Genomic DNA, 17667 nt, shown 5'->3' with positions numbered 1-17667 from the left:
AACCGACACATCATGTCCTGCAAACTCTGTTGGTACCTGGGCCAGAGCGTACTCCAATCAAAGCAGTACCGTGACGTTCAAGCGCCACAGATCGGACCATAAGAACGTCGAAGGGGATACCAATCTCGCCGTGTCCTTCACCGCGTGGCCGTGTACCTCATACACGTAGATATTCGTGAAGCGGGAATCTAGCAATTTGATCATTACGATCGCCCATAAGTCTTTGCAACTTACCAAATACTTCTCATTCACGATCACGTAGCCGGAACAGTACACTCCGTCTGCAGACGCAAACTTCATACCTTTGAAGTATACGTAGTTGCTGTAATCGGAAATGAGTCCGAAGCGTGTCTGCAGCATAGCTCCGGTCGAGATCTCGAAATTCGTGACAATACTCCTGTGGGTAAGTGCGCTTCGCTCATTTGCTGAAGTGTTTGCAGAGGTGTCCGTGCCAATACTCGATCTTTGACGAACTTGGTCGGATCTGAAGTATCGGTAAATCTTGCGCAGAACAGCGAACACCGTGATGGCACACATAAGAAAGATCATTGGCGTGAAAGACGCGGCAAGGAATTTGGCGTCCTTTTTCGGAAACTCGAACGATGTCCACAGGCGCAGTGGTGACATGTCAGTGAGTAGAGGTGTTACATTTGCAATGCCAATGTTGTACTGGGTTGCATAGTAGGTCGTGATTTCGTTGATCACTGCCGAAGAGGATTGCATCAACACCTCCCGATTTTCGTGGATCGTTTCGAATAGAAAGGTGGCAACTGACGGGTCGATTCGCTCTTGAAGCACCGAGCTAAGAAAGCTCGCCAAGCAAAAGTAGATAACTAGTAGATCCGCGTGCATCATCTCCATGTGGACACGCAGAGATTGCCCGCCCGTCAGAACTGCAGCTCTGGACATGGCGAATTCGTTAACAGACCAGAACGAGTCGATTGCCCACGAAAAGAGAACCAGCGTCCCACGCATAACGAGCGTCGTCGTTGAAGTCGATGCGAATGGGTCTCCAATCCAGAGCTTGCCCGAACGAATCTTCTGATATGTAACGAGGAGCAGAATGAGGAGGGAGTAGATCATGTGCAAACCGAAAAAGAAGTGAACGCAGTGCACCCAAGCCCACGAATCAAATGCCACTGCCTCGCCAATCCACTCCCAGCGAGTCAGCGCGTTGATAGCGCTTACCCCGTCAAGCAGCGAATACATTGTGCGAACATTGCATTGAGTGTCACCGTTGTAAAATCCGCGCTTCCGAGCTGTGAGCAAATGCTTTACCGGCTCGGTCTTCGGATCACGGGGAATGCTAGTCAAGGACAAATAGCTTTCGTCCGTGATACCCACGAGCTCATACATTTCGAACTCTGCTAGTCGCTGGTATGGGTAAGTCAGCGCGGCCATATAGTATTGTGTCACATTTGTGTCGTGCATATCATCGATAACGGTGAGCATCCCCAATAACGCAGGACCCTGTTTGTTGTGCGCACGTACTTCATATTCTTGCACAGAAAGCGACAGTGTGATCATGTGCAGATTGCTAGGGTCATTACGCGAGCGCACCAGGTTATAGACTCGCAGCTCAGACGGATCACCGGCCTTGAGCTGACTAAATGAACAATCGACAATGGTAATCACGAGTTCTAAGTCTTCGAGAGCGGTGATGGTGTACTTTGTATCCGAAACCATGTCCAGATACCCTGGGTTCAAGAAGTCGTAGCTGTATATTGCCGAATCGAAAAGTGGTGATCCAGAGCAACCATCAGTGGACGTTTTATCGGCGGACTCGAGAAACAAAACGTAGTCACGAGGCGTAGTGTCACCTCGTAGAACCTCCTTCACCAACGGACTGTCGTTGATCAATCCATTTCCTAGATAGCCCTTGATGAGCGACGACGTGAACAATCGAAGAGTCTCGGTGGGGTTATGCGCGCCAGTCAACACTTGTATCGCCCACCACGTGGCCGTCATGGAGAAGTAGACATACAGGCAAGCAGAAGCGATTGCTGTGAGCCGGCGTAGTAGGTTGAAGTACTGCCACTTCCATTCATGGTTTTTGCCCTTGAAATGCACAGTGATGAACTCTCCCTCGTGGGTGAGCGCTGTCGAATCCACCGAGCTGCCTCTTGCCCTCTCCTTCTTTACCGGCTCCACGCGTGTCTTTATCATCCGCGCGCTTGGTACTTGCCACTCGTATTCGTGTTCTTTAACCCCAAAAGAGCCCCAGCTAATTTGACTCTGGAGTCGAAACGAAAACTGGTTGAAGCTTGCTTCAAAGATGGCAATCACCAAGGTTAGTTTTCTTCCCTATGAACTTCGTCATTACTGGATAAGATTCACTCGAAGCAGTCGTAGAGTTCGTAGGAACGCCTCGCATGCAAGAATACATCAAAGAGAACACTCACCAGCACCACATTTGCCTTTTAGGCACTTTGATATTTTCGTCAGATGACGCAACTCCGGAGATTCTTCGGGCGTTCGGGTTCCAAAGCTGCCTCGACAAGACACTATCAACGGCATCATCGCAGACGGGAAAGAAAGCGCTGCATGCGTGTGTAAAGGCCAGGTAGGTAGATACGAATGGTACGCTTTTTGTAGTTCTTTTTAAATTAATAACGAAATATAAAATCGCTAGCTCGAACTAACCACGGTAGATCGATTCTGATCAAAGTAGAACCGTGACGTTCAAGCGCCACAAATCGGACCATAAGAACGTTGAAGGGAACACCAATCTCGCCGTGTCCTTCACCGTGTGGCCATGAACTTCGTACACGTAGATATTTTTGAAGCGGGTACGCAGCAGCTTGATCATCACAATCGCGCACAAATCCTTCGAGCTGGCCAAATACTTCTCATTCACGATCACGTAGCCGGAACAGTACACTCCGTCTGCAGACGCAAACTTCATGCCTTTAAAGAACACATAGTTGCTGTAATCGGAAATGAGTCCGAAGCGTGTCTGCAGCATAGCTCCGGTCGAGATCTCGAAATTCGTGACGACCCCTCCCTGAGTGAGAGCAGCCCTCTCGTTTGCAGAGGTATCAGTGCTAACGCTCGATCTTTGTCGAATTTGGTCGGGCCTGAAGCATCGGTAAATCTTGCGCAGAACTGCGAACACCGTTATCGAGCACATGAGAAATATCATCGGGGTGAAGGACGCAGCCAAGAATTTGGCGTCCTTTTTGGGAAACTCGAACGATGTCCACAGGCGCAGTGGTGACATGTCAGCGAGTAGAGGTGTTACATTCGCAATGCCGATGTTGTATTGGGCTTCAGAGTATGTAATGACCTCTTCCACCACTGCTGAAGAGAGACGAACAATCTTCTGTCGGTTCTGGTGAACCATCTCAAACAGGAACGTGGCGATAGATGGGTCAATTCGCTCTCGAAAGATGGAGCTCAAAAAAGCTACCAAGCAAAAGTACACCGCAAATAGATCGGCATGCATCAGTTCTTTGTGAACGCGCACAGGTGGTGATCCCGAAATCATCGCAGCTCTCGACATTGCGAACTCGTTGATAGACCAGAAAGAGTCTATAGCCCAAGAGAGCAGCACTAATACGCCGCGCATAACAAGAGTCGCCGTCGATATGGAAGCGAACGGGTCGCCAATCCAAATTTTGCCAGATCGAATCTTCTGGTACATAACGAGGAAGAGCACAACCAGGGAATAGATTACCTGTAAACCGAAGAAGAAATGAATGCAATGTACCCAGGCCCATGAATCAAATGTCACTGCCTCGCCAATCCACTCCCAGCGAGTCAGCGCGTTCGTGGCGTCCACACCGTCGAGCAGCGAGTACATCGTGCGAACATTGCACTGAGTGTCACCGTGGTAAAACCCGCGCTTCCGAGCTGTGAGCAAATGCTTAACCGGCTCGGTCTCTGGATTCCTCGGAACGCTAGTCAAAGACAAATAGCTCTCATCCGTGACACCCACAACTTCGTACATTTCGAAATCTGGTGACCGCTGGTACGGATAGGTCAGAGCCACCATGTAGTACTGTGCAACATTTGTGTCTTGCATATCTTGAACAAGAGTGAGCATACCCAAGACTGCTGGTCCTTGCTTATTGTGATCCCGTTGTTCGTATTCTTGCACAGAGAGCGATACTGTCATCAGATACAAGTCGCTAGCGTTGCTACGCGAGCGCACCAAGTTATACACGCGCACTTCTGACGGATCTCCCGCCCATAGCTGGCTAAATGAACAATCCGCAATGATAACCACAAGCTCTAAGTCAGCGAGAGTGGTAACGTTGTACTTGGTGCTGGATACTATTCCCTCATACCCGGAGCTCAAGAAGTCGTAGTTGTATATCGACGAATTAAAAAGCGGTAGTCCGGAGCAGCCATCGGTTGATATGTTTGTAGCGGACTCGAGAAATAGCATGTACTCGCGTGGCGTCGTGTCGCCCCCAAGAACATCTTTCACCAACGGACTGTCCCTGAGCAAGCCATCACCCGTATAGCCTTTGATGAACGACGACGTGAACACACGAAGAGTCTCGGTGGGGTTATGCGCTCCGCTCAGTACTTGTATCGCCCACCACGACGCAGTCGTCGATGCGTAAACGTAAATACAGGCCGAGACGATCGCTCCGAGCCGGCGCGTAATGTTGAAGAACTGCCACTTCCACTCGTGCTTTTTGCCCTTGAAATGCACAGCGATGAACTCGCCTTCGTGGGTGATTGCTGTCGAATCGACCGAACTCGTTCTCGGCCCTCTATTGCCTAGCTGCACGTGTGTCTTCGTCATGAACGACCCCAGTACTCAAAGCTTCGCACTCGTCTGTACTAATTTACAATCGTGTGAAGGCGAAATGAAAGCTGAGTTGAAGCGAGCCGTGTAAAACCATCATGATAAGACTGGCAGTTCCTCGAACCTCTTCCTCCAGGACTGAGAATCGTGAAGTGCTGCTTACTCGGAGGTAAGAATAGGCGAGATGCTGGTTCAAGTTGAACAATGGGATCAACCAAAATAAATAAAATGGTTCCAAGTACTCGTAATTTGCCGCAACGGCCTTAACAGCTCGCTCGTCTACGGTGAAACAGGATGCGTTCTTCATCGACGGACTTGGGCCGGCGATTCTCAAGACATCCTCATGGAATCCACTTTTGCCGAACTATCGCCCAGAAGCATTCGATCAATACGGACGACACCCACCAGCACCCACCAGTTGAACGCTAAAGTAGCAAGCCCCCGGAAGCGATCGCACAACGCACGAGCGCTCGACGATCGCTCGTCTCATTATTGCTCTCAGAAGATCGGTTTTACAACATGGCTACAGCTTTACGACCGCCGGAAAACCTGCGATCCCGCATATGCGGAACCCCAATATCGCTAAATCGTACTTCTTATTCGTAAATCGTCCCGACGCCACAACAAAACAGCGCATGGAACACCAAAGTGGCGGCCGCGCGGCAGCTCCGTCAGCGGCGGCCAGCGCGTCCCAGCCAGCAGCGACCGAGTTGGGACCCACGTCTTCACCTGACGCGCCAGATCCGCGGCTCTCCGAGCTCTCGCGGCTGTTTATCGTGTGCGGACGCGATCGCAAAGTGGACGAGCTGCGCGCGCTCTTTTCGACGTGCGGAGCCATCAAACACCTGCATTTGGCACTGGACCGAAGCAAAAAGTCGCGCGTACGCGGTGTTTTAACTCGTTAACTTGGTTTCACTATGCTGTCGGAGATGTTGTAACGCCGTTTGCGCTGTTTCTGATATGTTTAAACGACCGATTGGACGATAGGGATTCGCTTTTTTGCAGTACGAAGACCCGGCCAATGCAGCGGCCGCCATCAAGAAGCTGGACCACATGAAGCTGGAGGACGGGCACATTCTCAAGGTGGGCAAGTGCAGGTTTCAACTGTGGGTGAAATGCTGAAAAATGCGCTAATTTGTGATTTACTATGTTTAATCGTGCTTTTTAGGTGACGGTGGCCAAGGAGAGACCTGTGGGCGGCAACGGCAAATTGAAGCGTGCCCAGCACGCGCGGCAGGATCTAGATGACAAAGCGGACGGTGGACTTCGAGAAGATGACGGGGGTATCGATGCACGACTGCCGGGAAAGCGGCAGCGGTCGAGTCCCCCGGCCGCTGCTCTGCCCTTGGGACCCAGTCGAGTGTCGCCAGCTTTTCTGCTGGACAAGCACCGACTCGAGGGGTTTGTAGCTGCTGCATCTACTACAGCTGCAAAAAGTGTGAAGAAGGCAGCAGTGTTGACAAAACAGCTGACCACTGCTGTCGATGTTAAGGAGGAATCGATGGACCCAGACGCAGACCAGAAGCAAGTAGACGAGGTGCTACGTGACATGCTGGCTGTGGTGGAGCAAGGGGCTCAGATCAAGTCCAGCGATAACCTTTTCGCTGCGTATCAGCGCGTAATGTCAACCCCCAACCGTGGAGGCAAGAAAAAGCGTGGTGGGAACCTGCTGGTCGTGGTGCCGGGGTTTAAGGACGAGTTGGAAGAGGAAAGCAGCACAGAATCACTGGCATCTAGCATCCGTTCTGTGTCGCTCGCTCCGACACCGCTGACGATTCGAGGTTCTACTCCCGATTCACTCTGGACGCCTAGAGTATCGACAAAAGAGGGCGGAAGTATGCCTCCTCCCCGCTCAAAACACCACTTGCGCAGACGACGTCAGAGCTTGGATGGCAGTGGTTCCAGCACAGAGGACGGATCTGATGGCAGTGGTATTCGTCGCAAACGAAGCAACACAACAACAACGTCACCACCGCCGAGGATGAAAATCCAGTCTCGAGGTAACATTCCGCCATTGTCCCCGCCGAGGAAAAATTCTGATCGAAGCGACATTAGCTTGTCACCAGACGCGCTGAAAGCGGAGATAATATCAAAAAAGCTGTGCAAACGACAGTCCTCGGATAATGCGATTGAGGAATCATATCGAGTAGCGAAGCATCAGGCAACTCGAGAAAGACACAACCAAGACAGCAACGTGATAGAACGAGGACCTGGTCGACCCAGCAGCGCTGGCGTAGATAGCAGCTACGAAAAACACCGGAGCATAAAGCTCGAGTTCAAATCGGAGTCTCCTGAGCCGGCACGAACGAAGCTGTTTTTCACATCGACTTACAAGGTGCGATAGCTCTAACCTCAGTTTCCTCGTCCTGTTTAAACTCTATAAGCTTCTCTAACGAGTTTCCCTGTACAGTTCACGGAGCAAGAGCTCGAGGCAATGTTTGCCGTGTACGGTGATTTTGAGTCGATAGAGCTTGTGAAAAGTTTCGGTCGCGTGAAAACAATGGCCTACGTCAGGTATACGAAGGTAATATTTACAGTGTAGAACAAGCGCATCATGATGAATCTGCCTGACATGCCCTGTTGATAATGTTTGCCGCGACAGTCTTCAACTGCAGCATTTGTCGTCAAATCATTTTGCGAGGAATCGTCCCTGGGAGAAGAAAACCCAGAGAAACCAGAGTTTATGACGGTGCGTGGATGTTTTCCATTGAACGAATGATGCAAGTTGTATGCAAAGTTATAACATGTTTGTGCCGTACAGTTGTCTTTTGCGCATGACACAGGCGGTCATCAAATACACCAGCGGGCGAAGTTAGCAAATTTCCAGGCTGACAATTCTTTGGGATCTGGAGGCACAAATTGCAGCCTCACGCACGAATATTCGTCAGCGTCGTCTACAGCGGCAGCCATATCTGACGGTAGAAAGGATCGTCTTTGGGTGCTACTGCTGTATGACCGATTTTTGGCCACGCACATGCTTTCATCAGTCGTATCGTCATTTTCGGGGATGGAGTTCATGGATATTAAAGTTGTTAAGAGCACAGGAGAAGCACAGGGGGTAGCGTTTGTGAAATTTGACTGCGAAGCAAACGCTACCCAGGCCGCGCTGCAACTTCACCAAATGGAGCTACCCCTCGGGTCAGGCAAGTTTCTACAAGCGATTGTCATTTTGGCGCCCAACTTGTTCACCACCACGCACGGTAGTAACTCAATGAGCACCAACGACTCCATGCGTTTAGATCGCGCGTCAGGTGACCGTGTTGTAACGGGATCATCTGAAGATGTCGATTTGCGTGCGGTGGAGGCGCGTTTTGCGCACCTTATGCGGAGCACGGAACACCAGCACTCAAGAGAGGGCGATTATTTTCCCCAGTATTCGATGAGCTCGCCAAGAGAAATTGCACCAAACGATTCCATGCAACAGTTGCCATCGACGTCCGATGGCATGTATCCGCCGTCAGCCGGGTTTCATACTTCGATGGGAATGTCAGCAGGTGTCGAATATTATCCGATGCAGCTTGTGCCATTTCCTCCAGCCCCGCAGCAACCTTTCCAGCCATATCCAAACTATGGAGGCCCAGCGAGCTATCAACAGCACCAAGGTTTCGGAGGAAGCGCATCGGGGTGGATGAATACACCGCCTTATTATCAAGGTGGAGTGCCGCAGTATCCGTTTTCGTGCGCGCCTGAGCACGAGATGGCATTCCCTCTTGTCGATAATGGTAGCAGCAACGTACCAAACAATGATGACGCTTATGCTGCTCCACCAAAGCCTCGCTCGTCGCGATCGTCTTCGGAGCAAATGGACATTGAGGATGGCAACAGCAGCTGTAGCAGCCAGGCATCTTCTTCTATTCACGTGTCGACTAGCGAACCGTTGGAGCTGGTGACTTTGGTCAATGCACTTCAAGACTGTCCCGGGGTGGTGTCGTTCACGAAGGATGCCACCACTGCGGCTGATTTGACTGGGTATATGGTGGACTTTGCTAAGGAATCACAGGCGCTCGAAGCAGTTCGTAAATTGGATGGGCTGTTGTGCGGTGGTCAGAAACTTCGAGTTGCGAAGTCGGCATCGATGAGGCAGCGAGGAGGTGGAGGTGGTGGTAAGGCTCGTTCAGGATCTGGACGTCGAAAGCGACAGCGTGTTGACCCAAGAAGCCGTAAATGAAATAGAGGTATCTATGTGGATGCTGCTTTGATTTGAATGGTGCCTGGGCCAAAAATCGTGGTGGTCGTTAGGGGAACGAGGAAGTTAATGGGCTAGCTTTCTCAGAGATTTATCTACACGATGAACTATTTGTACGCTCATGAATTACTGCATTACGTGATTGATAGCAAACTAAATTCGCTCTAATTTACATGAAGTCACGGCCAGGAAACACAGCAGGCGCTACGAGGGTCCAGAGAAATAGCCCGGACGCCACCCATTGCGAAATCGCCTTGACCCACATAGTCACAATCTCATCGTCCTTCGACGAAGACCTGTACATGCCACAGAGTTAGATTTCCCGTCTGACGTGCCCAAGTTTACAGCAACCAAACCTTACCCGTCGAAGCTACCCCAATTAGTGAGAACCATCGCCATGTATAGCGATGCCAACACCATCAGCACATGGAATTGATATTCTGGCACAACTTCCACCTCACGTTGCGCTTCCTTCTCCAACCGCGCTGATGTCAACCCGATACTCGCGAGTTCCTCGTCATCTTCATCGTTAGCATTTCCAGACTGCTTTTGAGCTGATGACGATCCGAAAAAAGCGGTGCTGGTCACCGACGTTCGCCAGCTCGTCCAGGTGATAGTGAATGCTGCAATCAAGGAGTTCATGACCACACCCGATTGTTCCTGCAGCTTCTCTTCTGTTGTGAGATGCAAAGGTGTGCAAGCGGCACTTGGGTTTGCTCGAACTGTTTGGTAGCACAGGAACACGAGGTAAAGGGAGACTGCTGTTGACGGCAGGAGGCCCACATTTACCCACGTCACAACTGCAGACAAAGTATCAGAGATCTGGTACTCGATGATGACAAGCACACAATAACGTACCGCTCAACGCTGTCAGAATGATAGCTGATAGCAGCGTGACTGATATGAACATTACGTTCAGCTCACACTCTCCATAGCGCATGTACAGGAGGGCGAACCCCACGATTGACAGAGCCATACAGACGAATACCAGCGCAAGGTAGACTCCTTCCCTGGACAAAGAAACAGCTCACTGTGTTAGGAACGCTTTACGCAGCGAAACCGAGCGACGGTATTGCATCTAACCACATGGTCTTGGCTCCGTCGCCTTGCGTCGAGTCGAAGCTGCTGCCCAGCAGCGCATGCCTTGCGTCGTCGTCGCGGTCAGCCTCGTCCATCTTGTCCAGGATGTAGTCCCGCAGACTGTCTGTATCGGGCAGCAAGCAGCCCAGTCAGCTGGACACTGATAGCAGCGTCACCGGCAGCATCCACCTTCGCTGTCCTACACGCCGAGTCCAGGATGATGATGATCTGCAAGATGATGAAGAGCGCCGACGCCACGCGCGCGATATCCACGTAGCCGTCGAAGAAGTCTGCACCCAACGGAAGCGGCACGTTATTGGCACCCGCCCGCTCGCTCTACCTGCCCACAGAGGAAAGGACCCACCGTTGGGGATCAAGAGCGACGCCAGCTGCAGCCCCGCGTAGAGCGGCAGCTGGAACATCAGCAGGCAGCACACGCCCTCGCAGCCTCGAGCCACGGCGCAGCTCAGCAGCGCCGTGAGCGTGAAGAAGCAGCCCAGGCCGAAGCTGACGCGGTAGACCAACTGGTTGCCCACGCAGTTGCTCGGGTACGCCGAGTCGTCGCACTCGTCGAACGCGCCGAGTCTCGCCAGAACGGCTGCAGCAGGCAACAGCAAGCAGGGGGGTCAGTGCACACACACGAGAGTCGTAGAGAGGCACACACGCACTCTGGCCGAAGGTGCGCAGCAGCCCGGCGGCCGCGGCGCTCACGAAGAAGAGCGCGACGTAGGCGACGCGAGCCATGCTTGGTCCGATCTCGAGAGTTCTGAAAAGTGAGTCTCAGATGCGCAGAAGCGAAGTTTCACGTAAGTATACACGACTGCTTACTGCGTTAGCAAAGTGTAACTGTGTACTCATTTCGATAAAGTAGCACTTCAACGTCAACGACTGTCACTGGTAGAGCTGCATCTGCGTGGGTGGCACGATGAGGTCTTCGTTGATGGGCGCGGCCAGGTACTGCTTCAGTAGGGTCTTGAGCTCTGCGTTCTGCGTCTTCATGGCTGTCACCTCGTCGATCAGCTCCTTGCGCCGCAGCAGCGCCGTGTTGTAGTGCGTCAGACCCTTTTCGAGCGTGGCCATGACGCGGATCTTCTGCGCCGGAAACACCTTGACGATGTTGGTCCAGTATTCCCTCTCCACCTTTCGAGCTTTGGCCTTGAGTGTTGCTGAGCTGGTGCCTTTCCCCGTTTTCTTGCCGCCCTCCGCCTCGCCGCTGACTGAACGATGAAGGATCCGAGCCACGGGAGCAGCACGCTTCTGCTCGTTCGTCTCCTGAAATCATCACAAGATAATGAATTAAGATCACGCCGAGTTGAGCAAAACAAACAACGGCAAACGGCAACGGCGACGAACCTCAACGAACCGCTTGATGACTCGGATGACATCCTCCGGGCCGACCACAAGCCCCCACGATGCCTTGGACCCGTCCTTGCCGGGCGAATTGCTCTCCCGGTTGTTATCGCCGGTTGCAGGGACCTCTTGGCGTGGATCCTCGAAGAAGTACCCCATCAGCTTCTCCATGTCCTCCTCATTGTCAATACCGAGTGCACGCATGATCATGTCCGCTTTCACAAGCTCAGCCTCATCATCGGGCAAATTTTCAAGAGCTTGCTGCACGTTGCCGTTTACCAGAAAACCAGCCTCGGAGGCGAGCATCTTCAGCATATACTTTAGCTTTGCGCCCGATATTTTCTTGACAGGAGGAGTGTAGGCCTCGACCGATTCGTCGTCGAAATCGTCTTGGTCTGCGTCGCCATTGTCATCACGCTTGCTGCCACCTTTTTCGATCTCGGTGGAATCAGGCGACAACTCGTCTCCGTTCTCGAGCTGCTTTTGAAGAGCTGCTGCATCGCCAGCTTTGGCTGAGTGACTCCAGTTACGAATGGACTGCGCAGCAGGCCGCCACGTGAGACCAAGCTGCTGCTCGTGGATGATGCGATCTGCATCTAGCAGTTTTTCAATCTTGTGAATAGCGTCCTCCTCGTGCATCTGCCACACTTCATCGAATTTGTTGCTGTCGCTGGACTCGAAGTGAGCGTATTTCCTTTGTAAATCGCGGTACTGCTTCGTGAGACGCCGATATTCCTCAGTGAGCTCCTCATTCTGGTGTCGATCGCGAGCGTCGGTCTGGTTGTACTTGGTAATCAGGGTGGCCAATGCGTCTTTCAAGCGGGCCAACTTTCGCTTCTGCTGACTCAGCGTCGCCGAGTTCTCCATGTCGCGCTCCGTCAGCACCCGGTAGTTGTACTCTAGCTTTTCTGTATTGAGCTGGTACGTCGCACGCATCTCCTCAAGCTGCTGCTCGAGCGTCTGGATGTTGGTCTCCAGCTTGATTTTGAGCTCGTTGTAGTCCTCCGCATCGCGCACTCGCAGGTCCTCGATCTCCTGTAGATACTGCTCGTCTCGCGTCTGCTTGGCTTCCATGTACACCATCTCCATCTCACGCCGTCGTTCAAACAGCGAGTCAATCTCGAGCTTGTTGTTGGCGATGAGCTCGTCTCGCTCCTTCAGGAAGGCGTCCTCCATCTGCTCGAGCTCGAGCTCGTACTCGTCCTGCATCTCCCTGTACTGCTGACTCATCCGGTCCACCAGCTTCTCCACCTCCTCGGCCTGGATCTTGAGCGCGGTCACGTACTCCTCGTCCTTGGCCTTGAGCTGGTTCTGGAACTCGCGGATCACCGCGTCTTTGGACGCCAGGATCTCGGCGCACGCGCGGTTCTGCAGCTCCAGCTCGTTGTGCAGCTCCTGCGGCATGCTGAACTCGAAGAGGTCGGCCCAGCGCATCTCCACGGCGGCGTTCTTGGCGCCGCTGTCGATGGCCTCCTGCTGCAGCTTCTCCACGCGCCGGTGGCGCCGCTCCTCCTCCTCCACGCGGCGGCGGTTCTCGGCGTCGTCCGCCTCCACGCGCACGCTGGTGACGTGGCGGATGCCCGCCAGCTTGCGGCGGTCGAGCTGGTTGAGGCTGTCGGCCACCTGCTGCTGGCCGCGGCTCATGCGCTGCGACTCGCCCACCTGCTGCTGCTTCTTGCGCGAGGCGTCGTCCTTGGACGCGGTGCGCGCCTCGATGCGCTGGCGCCGCACGGTCACGCGCGCCTCGCGGTCGCTCGCCTCGGTCGACGGGTCCGCATGCGCCTTGGACGCCGACGCGGACGTCGCGTCCATCGTCATGGCGGCTCGGGGGCGCGGTCGACTGCTTGGAATGGCGGCAGTTGCAACGGCATCCTGCACGCGCACTTCAACATGCATGCCAAAAGACAGGAGTATGCGGTAACAAAGGAATTTGTCTCCCAGCCCATCGTATAGCATACCGGTACCTCGTTCTGCAAAGCTGCAAAACTGAAATGCGAGGAACTCGAAAACTGAAAACTCGAGAAATCCATCTCCCGCCGCAGTTCGACAGTACCATCATACCGGTACTAGTACCCCTGACCCACAAGTCAAAGTGCGCACCCGGACGCGCATTCACTCCTGAATCATGGAAAAGGCGGACACAAGAAGACGGCCATAGATCTTCTCAGATCTGAGAGATACTAAATATTATTTTGCATACTTCCGCCCGCTATACAGGTTTGCACATAGTGAATTAAGTTTCTGGGCAGTGCATTTTGGACGGGATGATTCCTGGTGTTCAACACATTATCCTGGTAGTGCTACGTCAGTAGTACTTGCGGACCGTGCAGTACACAACAATAGGTAGATTCTTGCTGTAGAACTGCTCTGCTCTCACCGTTACTTTAATAACAGGAAATAGGTAGTTTAGTCGTTGCTTCCACTACCACAATGCCCTAATCGGATCCAGTACAGTAGTCGGAGGTAAAGCAGAACTGCATTGCAACTTCACCTTCACTTTTTACCAGTCACACTCCGAGAGAACAGCGATTCACGATATGTTCAGTCACAAAAAAGAAGCATTCTAACAGCGTGGGTATGCCCACGCTGTATGTATACTCCAAGAAAATTGTAGTAAGGAACCAATCCGCTTACCAGAGAGTCTGACAGACTTGCAGTAAAAGTCTATTTTTTCCCCAAGTCTAGTCTTCCAGAGCTCCTTGAAAAGCATAATTTGAAGTATCACTGGTCCCCCGCTTGCCGTTGTTGCCTCGCCTGCGGGTCCGCGGAGGCTCGCGCGGCGGCGAGCAGCCGAAGTTCGAAGTTCACAAGGCCGGGGCCAAAATGTACTACCCAGAGACGTAACTCACTACGCACAAACTTGTATATTGGCGGAAGTATGCAAAAAAGTTTTTCCAGGATCCTGGAGGATCTATGGCGCGTTCTTGTGTGCCCCTGTTTGGCAGACTCGCCGAGTTAATTTCGGGAATGGGTTGTTCCTGGCCTAATTTCGGGCGCCCGAACGCTTTTTTTCGGATATCTTGAGACTCGATATCCGAAAAGAAGCGTTCCAGATTTTATTTTCGGATCCGAAATTGCCAAGCAATTTCCAGAGGGGATTTTCTGTTAGCGCGAATTCGAAAAACTTACCAACGAAACTTACTACTCACAAACTTGTATAAGGGAGGTAGTATGATAAACAGTTTCTTCCGGATCCAGAAAGATCTATGGCGAGATCTTGTGTCCGCCTGTTTGGAAGACTCGCGCGGATTCAATCCTACTTTAGAATTTAGAACAAATTGGATTGCTACATCTGAGTCCTGTTAATTTAGAATTTATTTTAGTGGAAGTCCTCTAGTTACTCTTGCCACCATGGACGAGCAGGCTGCTGCCGCCGCCACCGCGCCGCCGACCAAGAACGGGCAGCAGATGCTGGCGCACTTGCTGGCCATCGCGTATCACGTGCTGGACGAGACCAAGCACATGAACCTCAAGCCGCCGCTGCGCCCGAGCTCCAAGCTGTTCGCCGCCGACGCGCCGCAGGACGAGGCGCCGCGCTCGCCCGTCGAGGCCGACGCGCCACAGGATGAGGCGCCGCCGGACGTCAACGGGCTGGCTGCGGGCTTCGCAGGTGGCCACGCACACGCCGGCGGCGCCCAGGGCCACCCCGTCGTGATCCCGTACGCGCCCGAGGAGATCCAGGACACGTACTCGAAGATTGCGGCGCTCAAGGCGCAGTACATCAAGGTCAGCGCCGAGCTGCTGGAGGCCGTGAAGGAGGTGGAGAAGAGGCAGGAGCCGCGGCAGGGAGACAAGGTGGCAGACGCCGGTTGCAGGCATTAGGGTGTTGTTGTGGGAGGGGGCTGACCGGTTGCTGCTTCTGACTGCAGGACGCGACGGCGAAGCTCGTGCAGAGGAGGAATCAGCTGCGCAAGGTGCGGAGACTGCTGCTGCTGGATGGGGGTTACGCTGACTGTGGGTGCTGGCTCACCTGCTGCTGCTGTTGTGTTGTGATGGCGAGCAGGAGGTGTACGAGAGGAACTTGGTCATGAAGGGGCTGATCGACCGGCTGCGCAACCTGCAGCACTCGATCCGACTGATGAAGGGAGGCAGCGCGTACCCGCCCAACATCGTCATGGAGAGCGTATAGATTCGTGGCGCCTGTCGCTCCGACGCCACCTGCGTGTTTCCTTCCATTTAAAAAGCGATGCGCCGCACTCCGTTTTGGTATTTGCGTGGTAAAACCAAGCTCCGACCGCACGTCGTCTCCGTGGTGACACAACTAAAACGCTGGTCGCACTACAAGGCTGTGCGTATTTTATTAGCACTGCACTTTCAGCCGTATACAGCAGGCTGTCGTTTGCCTGTAATTTCCAGCTTGGTAAGCTCTCGCTGCAGGTATTGCTGCGAGTTTCTGAGTTCTTGCGCGTACGCTACAAGCTGTGTCACGGCGTGCTGCAGAACACCGTTGTCTTTTTCGAGCCCCTCCGCCCGTGTCTGGGATTCCAATGCTGAGCTCTGGCAAGAATCTAAACAACTTTCCAGGTCCTTGCACTGCTGTAGGAGGCTGCATCATCATTCAGCAAAAGAGGACTTAGTGAATCTGCTGTGAAAGTCAAACGCGAAAGAACAAATACGGCAGCGTACTCGGTCCGTTGGCAACGCTCGATCACCAAGTCACGCTTGAGGTTCCAGTTCGCAGATATCGCCTGCTCCTTCCGCTTCTCACTGTTGCGGAAAGCGTTCGCCACCGAGTGAAGCTGGCCCATGCGTAGCATTCATCAGAATGTGCTGGACAATTTTTCGTTGAATGGTAAAACTCGTACCCGTTGTCTGGCAGCAACTACACTAGCTTGCAATTCTCGGTTTCGCTTGCCGTACTCGCGCAGCGCTCGTCCCAGCGAAATTTCGCTGAGCATCAACATCGATCAAAGTGTTAGCTGCGGTTCCATAAACACTCAGCGCTGCCAGAGCATTAATTGTACAAACCGATTGCGGCCCACCACCATCTGCTTGCTTATCCCTTCCAGCTCATAGCAGAACCTAGTTAGCGTGTCTTGAAGAAGTGCGAGCCGCTTCTTGGTCGGAATGAGTACAGAAACTAACTCCCGCTCGGATTGTTCGATAGCTTGAGCATGTCGACTCAGTCCTCGGTAAGCTGTAGCAAGCTCCGAATACTTTTGCCCACGTAGCAATAGCATTTGATCTCGCCCTGCGACCGTGAGCTTGACTTGGAGCATGTCTTCAGCGAGCATCTGTGAGGTCTCGGACAGTCCTCGGACTTGGTCTTCGAGGCCGCGGATCCTTACTTGTCCACACTGCAGTTCAAACTGCAGCGATATGTTGCTTTTGAGTAAATGCTGAGCGTGAATTTGATCTTCAGCACGCTCAAGCACAGAAGCTCGCTCTGCGAGAACCTGCTCGTCTCTGAGGTGCTGGATCTGCTGATTCTGTTGATCAATCGTTTTAGCCTGTTGATCCAATTGCACATTGCGCTGCTGGATGCCAGTCTCTAGCTCGCTGACACGTTGTTGTAACAATTTCTTCCCCGCGACGAGTTCATCCCACTCTGAGTCACATTTTCGTTTCGCCGTCAATTCTTGCTGAATGGCTTGAAGCGCGCTCTGGAGGGCGTTCTTCTCGCTCTGGAGAGATCGCATTTCCGACGACTTTCGCGACAAATCGTGTCGAATCCGCATGAGCTTTTTGTGCAGCCCCTCACTCACAGCTTCAGCTCCCTTCAGCGCATTGCATCGCACTCGGATCTCTTCCCGCAGCTCGGCTTCAAGTTCTCTACGCTGGTTCAGCTCAGCCCTCAAACCGTCACTTGTCATCAAAGCCCTGGCAGCCTTTTCAACGGCTTTGTCCACTGCTTCCTGCGAGGTTGCGAGCTCGCCAGCGAACTGCGCGCGCTGCGTCTCCGTGTGCGACTGCATATCCGCCAAGGCGTCTCGGAGACGCGCCGCTGTCTTCTGTCCCTCGCTGCGCTGGGCGCGCGCCTTCTGCAGCTTGGCGTCTTTCCTGACCAGCGCCGCTCGCATATGCTCCATCTTCTCGCAGATCCGGGCGTATCGCTCGCTGCCCATCGGCAGCTCCGAGCCGCAGTCTCTCAGCGACAGGACGGAGAAGGCCAGCGACGCCACGCTGCTGGCGTCGCTGCCGCGCCTCGACGCTGTGTGGCCTGCGCCTTCGCGGCGCGTGGCCGCCTCCAGCTCCTGGCGCAGCAGCTCGATCTCCTGCTGCTGGCGCTCGATGACGCCGAGCCACTCGGCGTGCTGCAGCTCGTCCGCCGTCATGGCTCTGATACAGCGAG

The 17667-nt window shown here is 53.3% G+C and overlaps 5 protein-coding genes across 5 annotated transcripts; 2 read left to right on the top strand and 3 right to left on the bottom strand.

Annotated features, from left to right (window-relative positions):
• Positions 1-5394: 5394 nt before the first annotated feature.
• On the top strand, positions 5395-8025 carry IUM83_16005 (RRM domain protein; the record flags this gene model as incomplete). Its single annotated transcript, XM_067940859.1, has 8 exons — positions 5395-5640; positions 5747-5842; positions 5928-7094; positions 7170-7283; positions 7362-7448; positions 7521-7651; positions 7860-7902; positions 7999-8025. The coding sequence occupies 8 exons, from the start codon at positions 5395-5397 to the stop codon at positions 8023-8025; spliced, it is 1911 nt and encodes a 636-aa protein (XP_067781968.1).
• A 1089-nt stretch (positions 8026-9114) lies between these two features.
• Positions 9115-10769, bottom strand: IUM83_16004 (serine incorporator; the record flags this gene model as incomplete). The annotated part of the gene is made up of 7 exons (XM_067940858.1): positions 9115-9241; positions 9307-9745; positions 9804-9955; positions 10029-10149; positions 10229-10315; positions 10390-10623; positions 10694-10769. 7 exons carry the CDS (start codon positions 10767-10769, stop codon positions 9115-9117), a joined length of 1236 nt encoding a protein of 411 aa, XP_067781927.1.
• Positions 10770-10916: 147 nt separating this feature from the next.
• Positions 10917-13193, bottom strand: IUM83_16003 (Dynein regulatory complex protein 1; the record flags this gene model as incomplete). The annotated part of the gene is made up of 2 exons (XM_067940857.1): positions 10917-11297; positions 11379-13193. The coding sequence occupies 2 exons, from the start codon at positions 13191-13193 to the stop codon at positions 10917-10919; spliced, it is 2196 nt and encodes a 731-aa protein (XP_067781926.1).
• Positions 13194-14726: 1533 nt separating this feature from the next.
• On the top strand, positions 14727-15504 carry IUM83_16002 (Cytochrome P450 86A2; the record flags this gene model as incomplete). Its single annotated transcript, XM_067940856.1, has 3 exons — positions 14727-15170; positions 15245-15289; positions 15379-15504. The coding sequence occupies 3 exons, from the start codon at positions 14727-14729 to the stop codon at positions 15502-15504; spliced, it is 615 nt and encodes a 204-aa protein (XP_067781925.1).
• A 185-nt stretch (positions 15505-15689) lies between these two features.
• On the bottom strand, positions 15690-17650 carry IUM83_16001 (Cytochrome P450 86B1; the record flags this gene model as incomplete). The annotated part of the gene is made up of 4 exons (XM_067940855.1): positions 15690-15921; positions 16002-16114; positions 16181-16265; positions 16344-17650. The coding sequence occupies 4 exons, from the start codon at positions 17648-17650 to the stop codon at positions 15690-15692; spliced, it is 1737 nt and encodes a 578-aa protein (XP_067781967.1).
• Between the last annotated feature and the right edge of the window lie 17 nt (positions 17651-17667).

Source organism: Phytophthora cinnamomi (genome assembly GCF_018691715.1).
Source record: "Phytophthora cinnamomi strain GKB4 chromosome Unknown Contig112, whole genome shotgun sequence".
Classification (NCBI taxonomy): domain Eukaryota; phylum Oomycota; class Peronosporomycetes; order Peronosporales; family Peronosporaceae; genus Phytophthora; species Phytophthora cinnamomi.
Note: the sequence above shows the minus strand (reverse complement) of the source record. Positions and strands in the feature narration are given on the sequence as shown.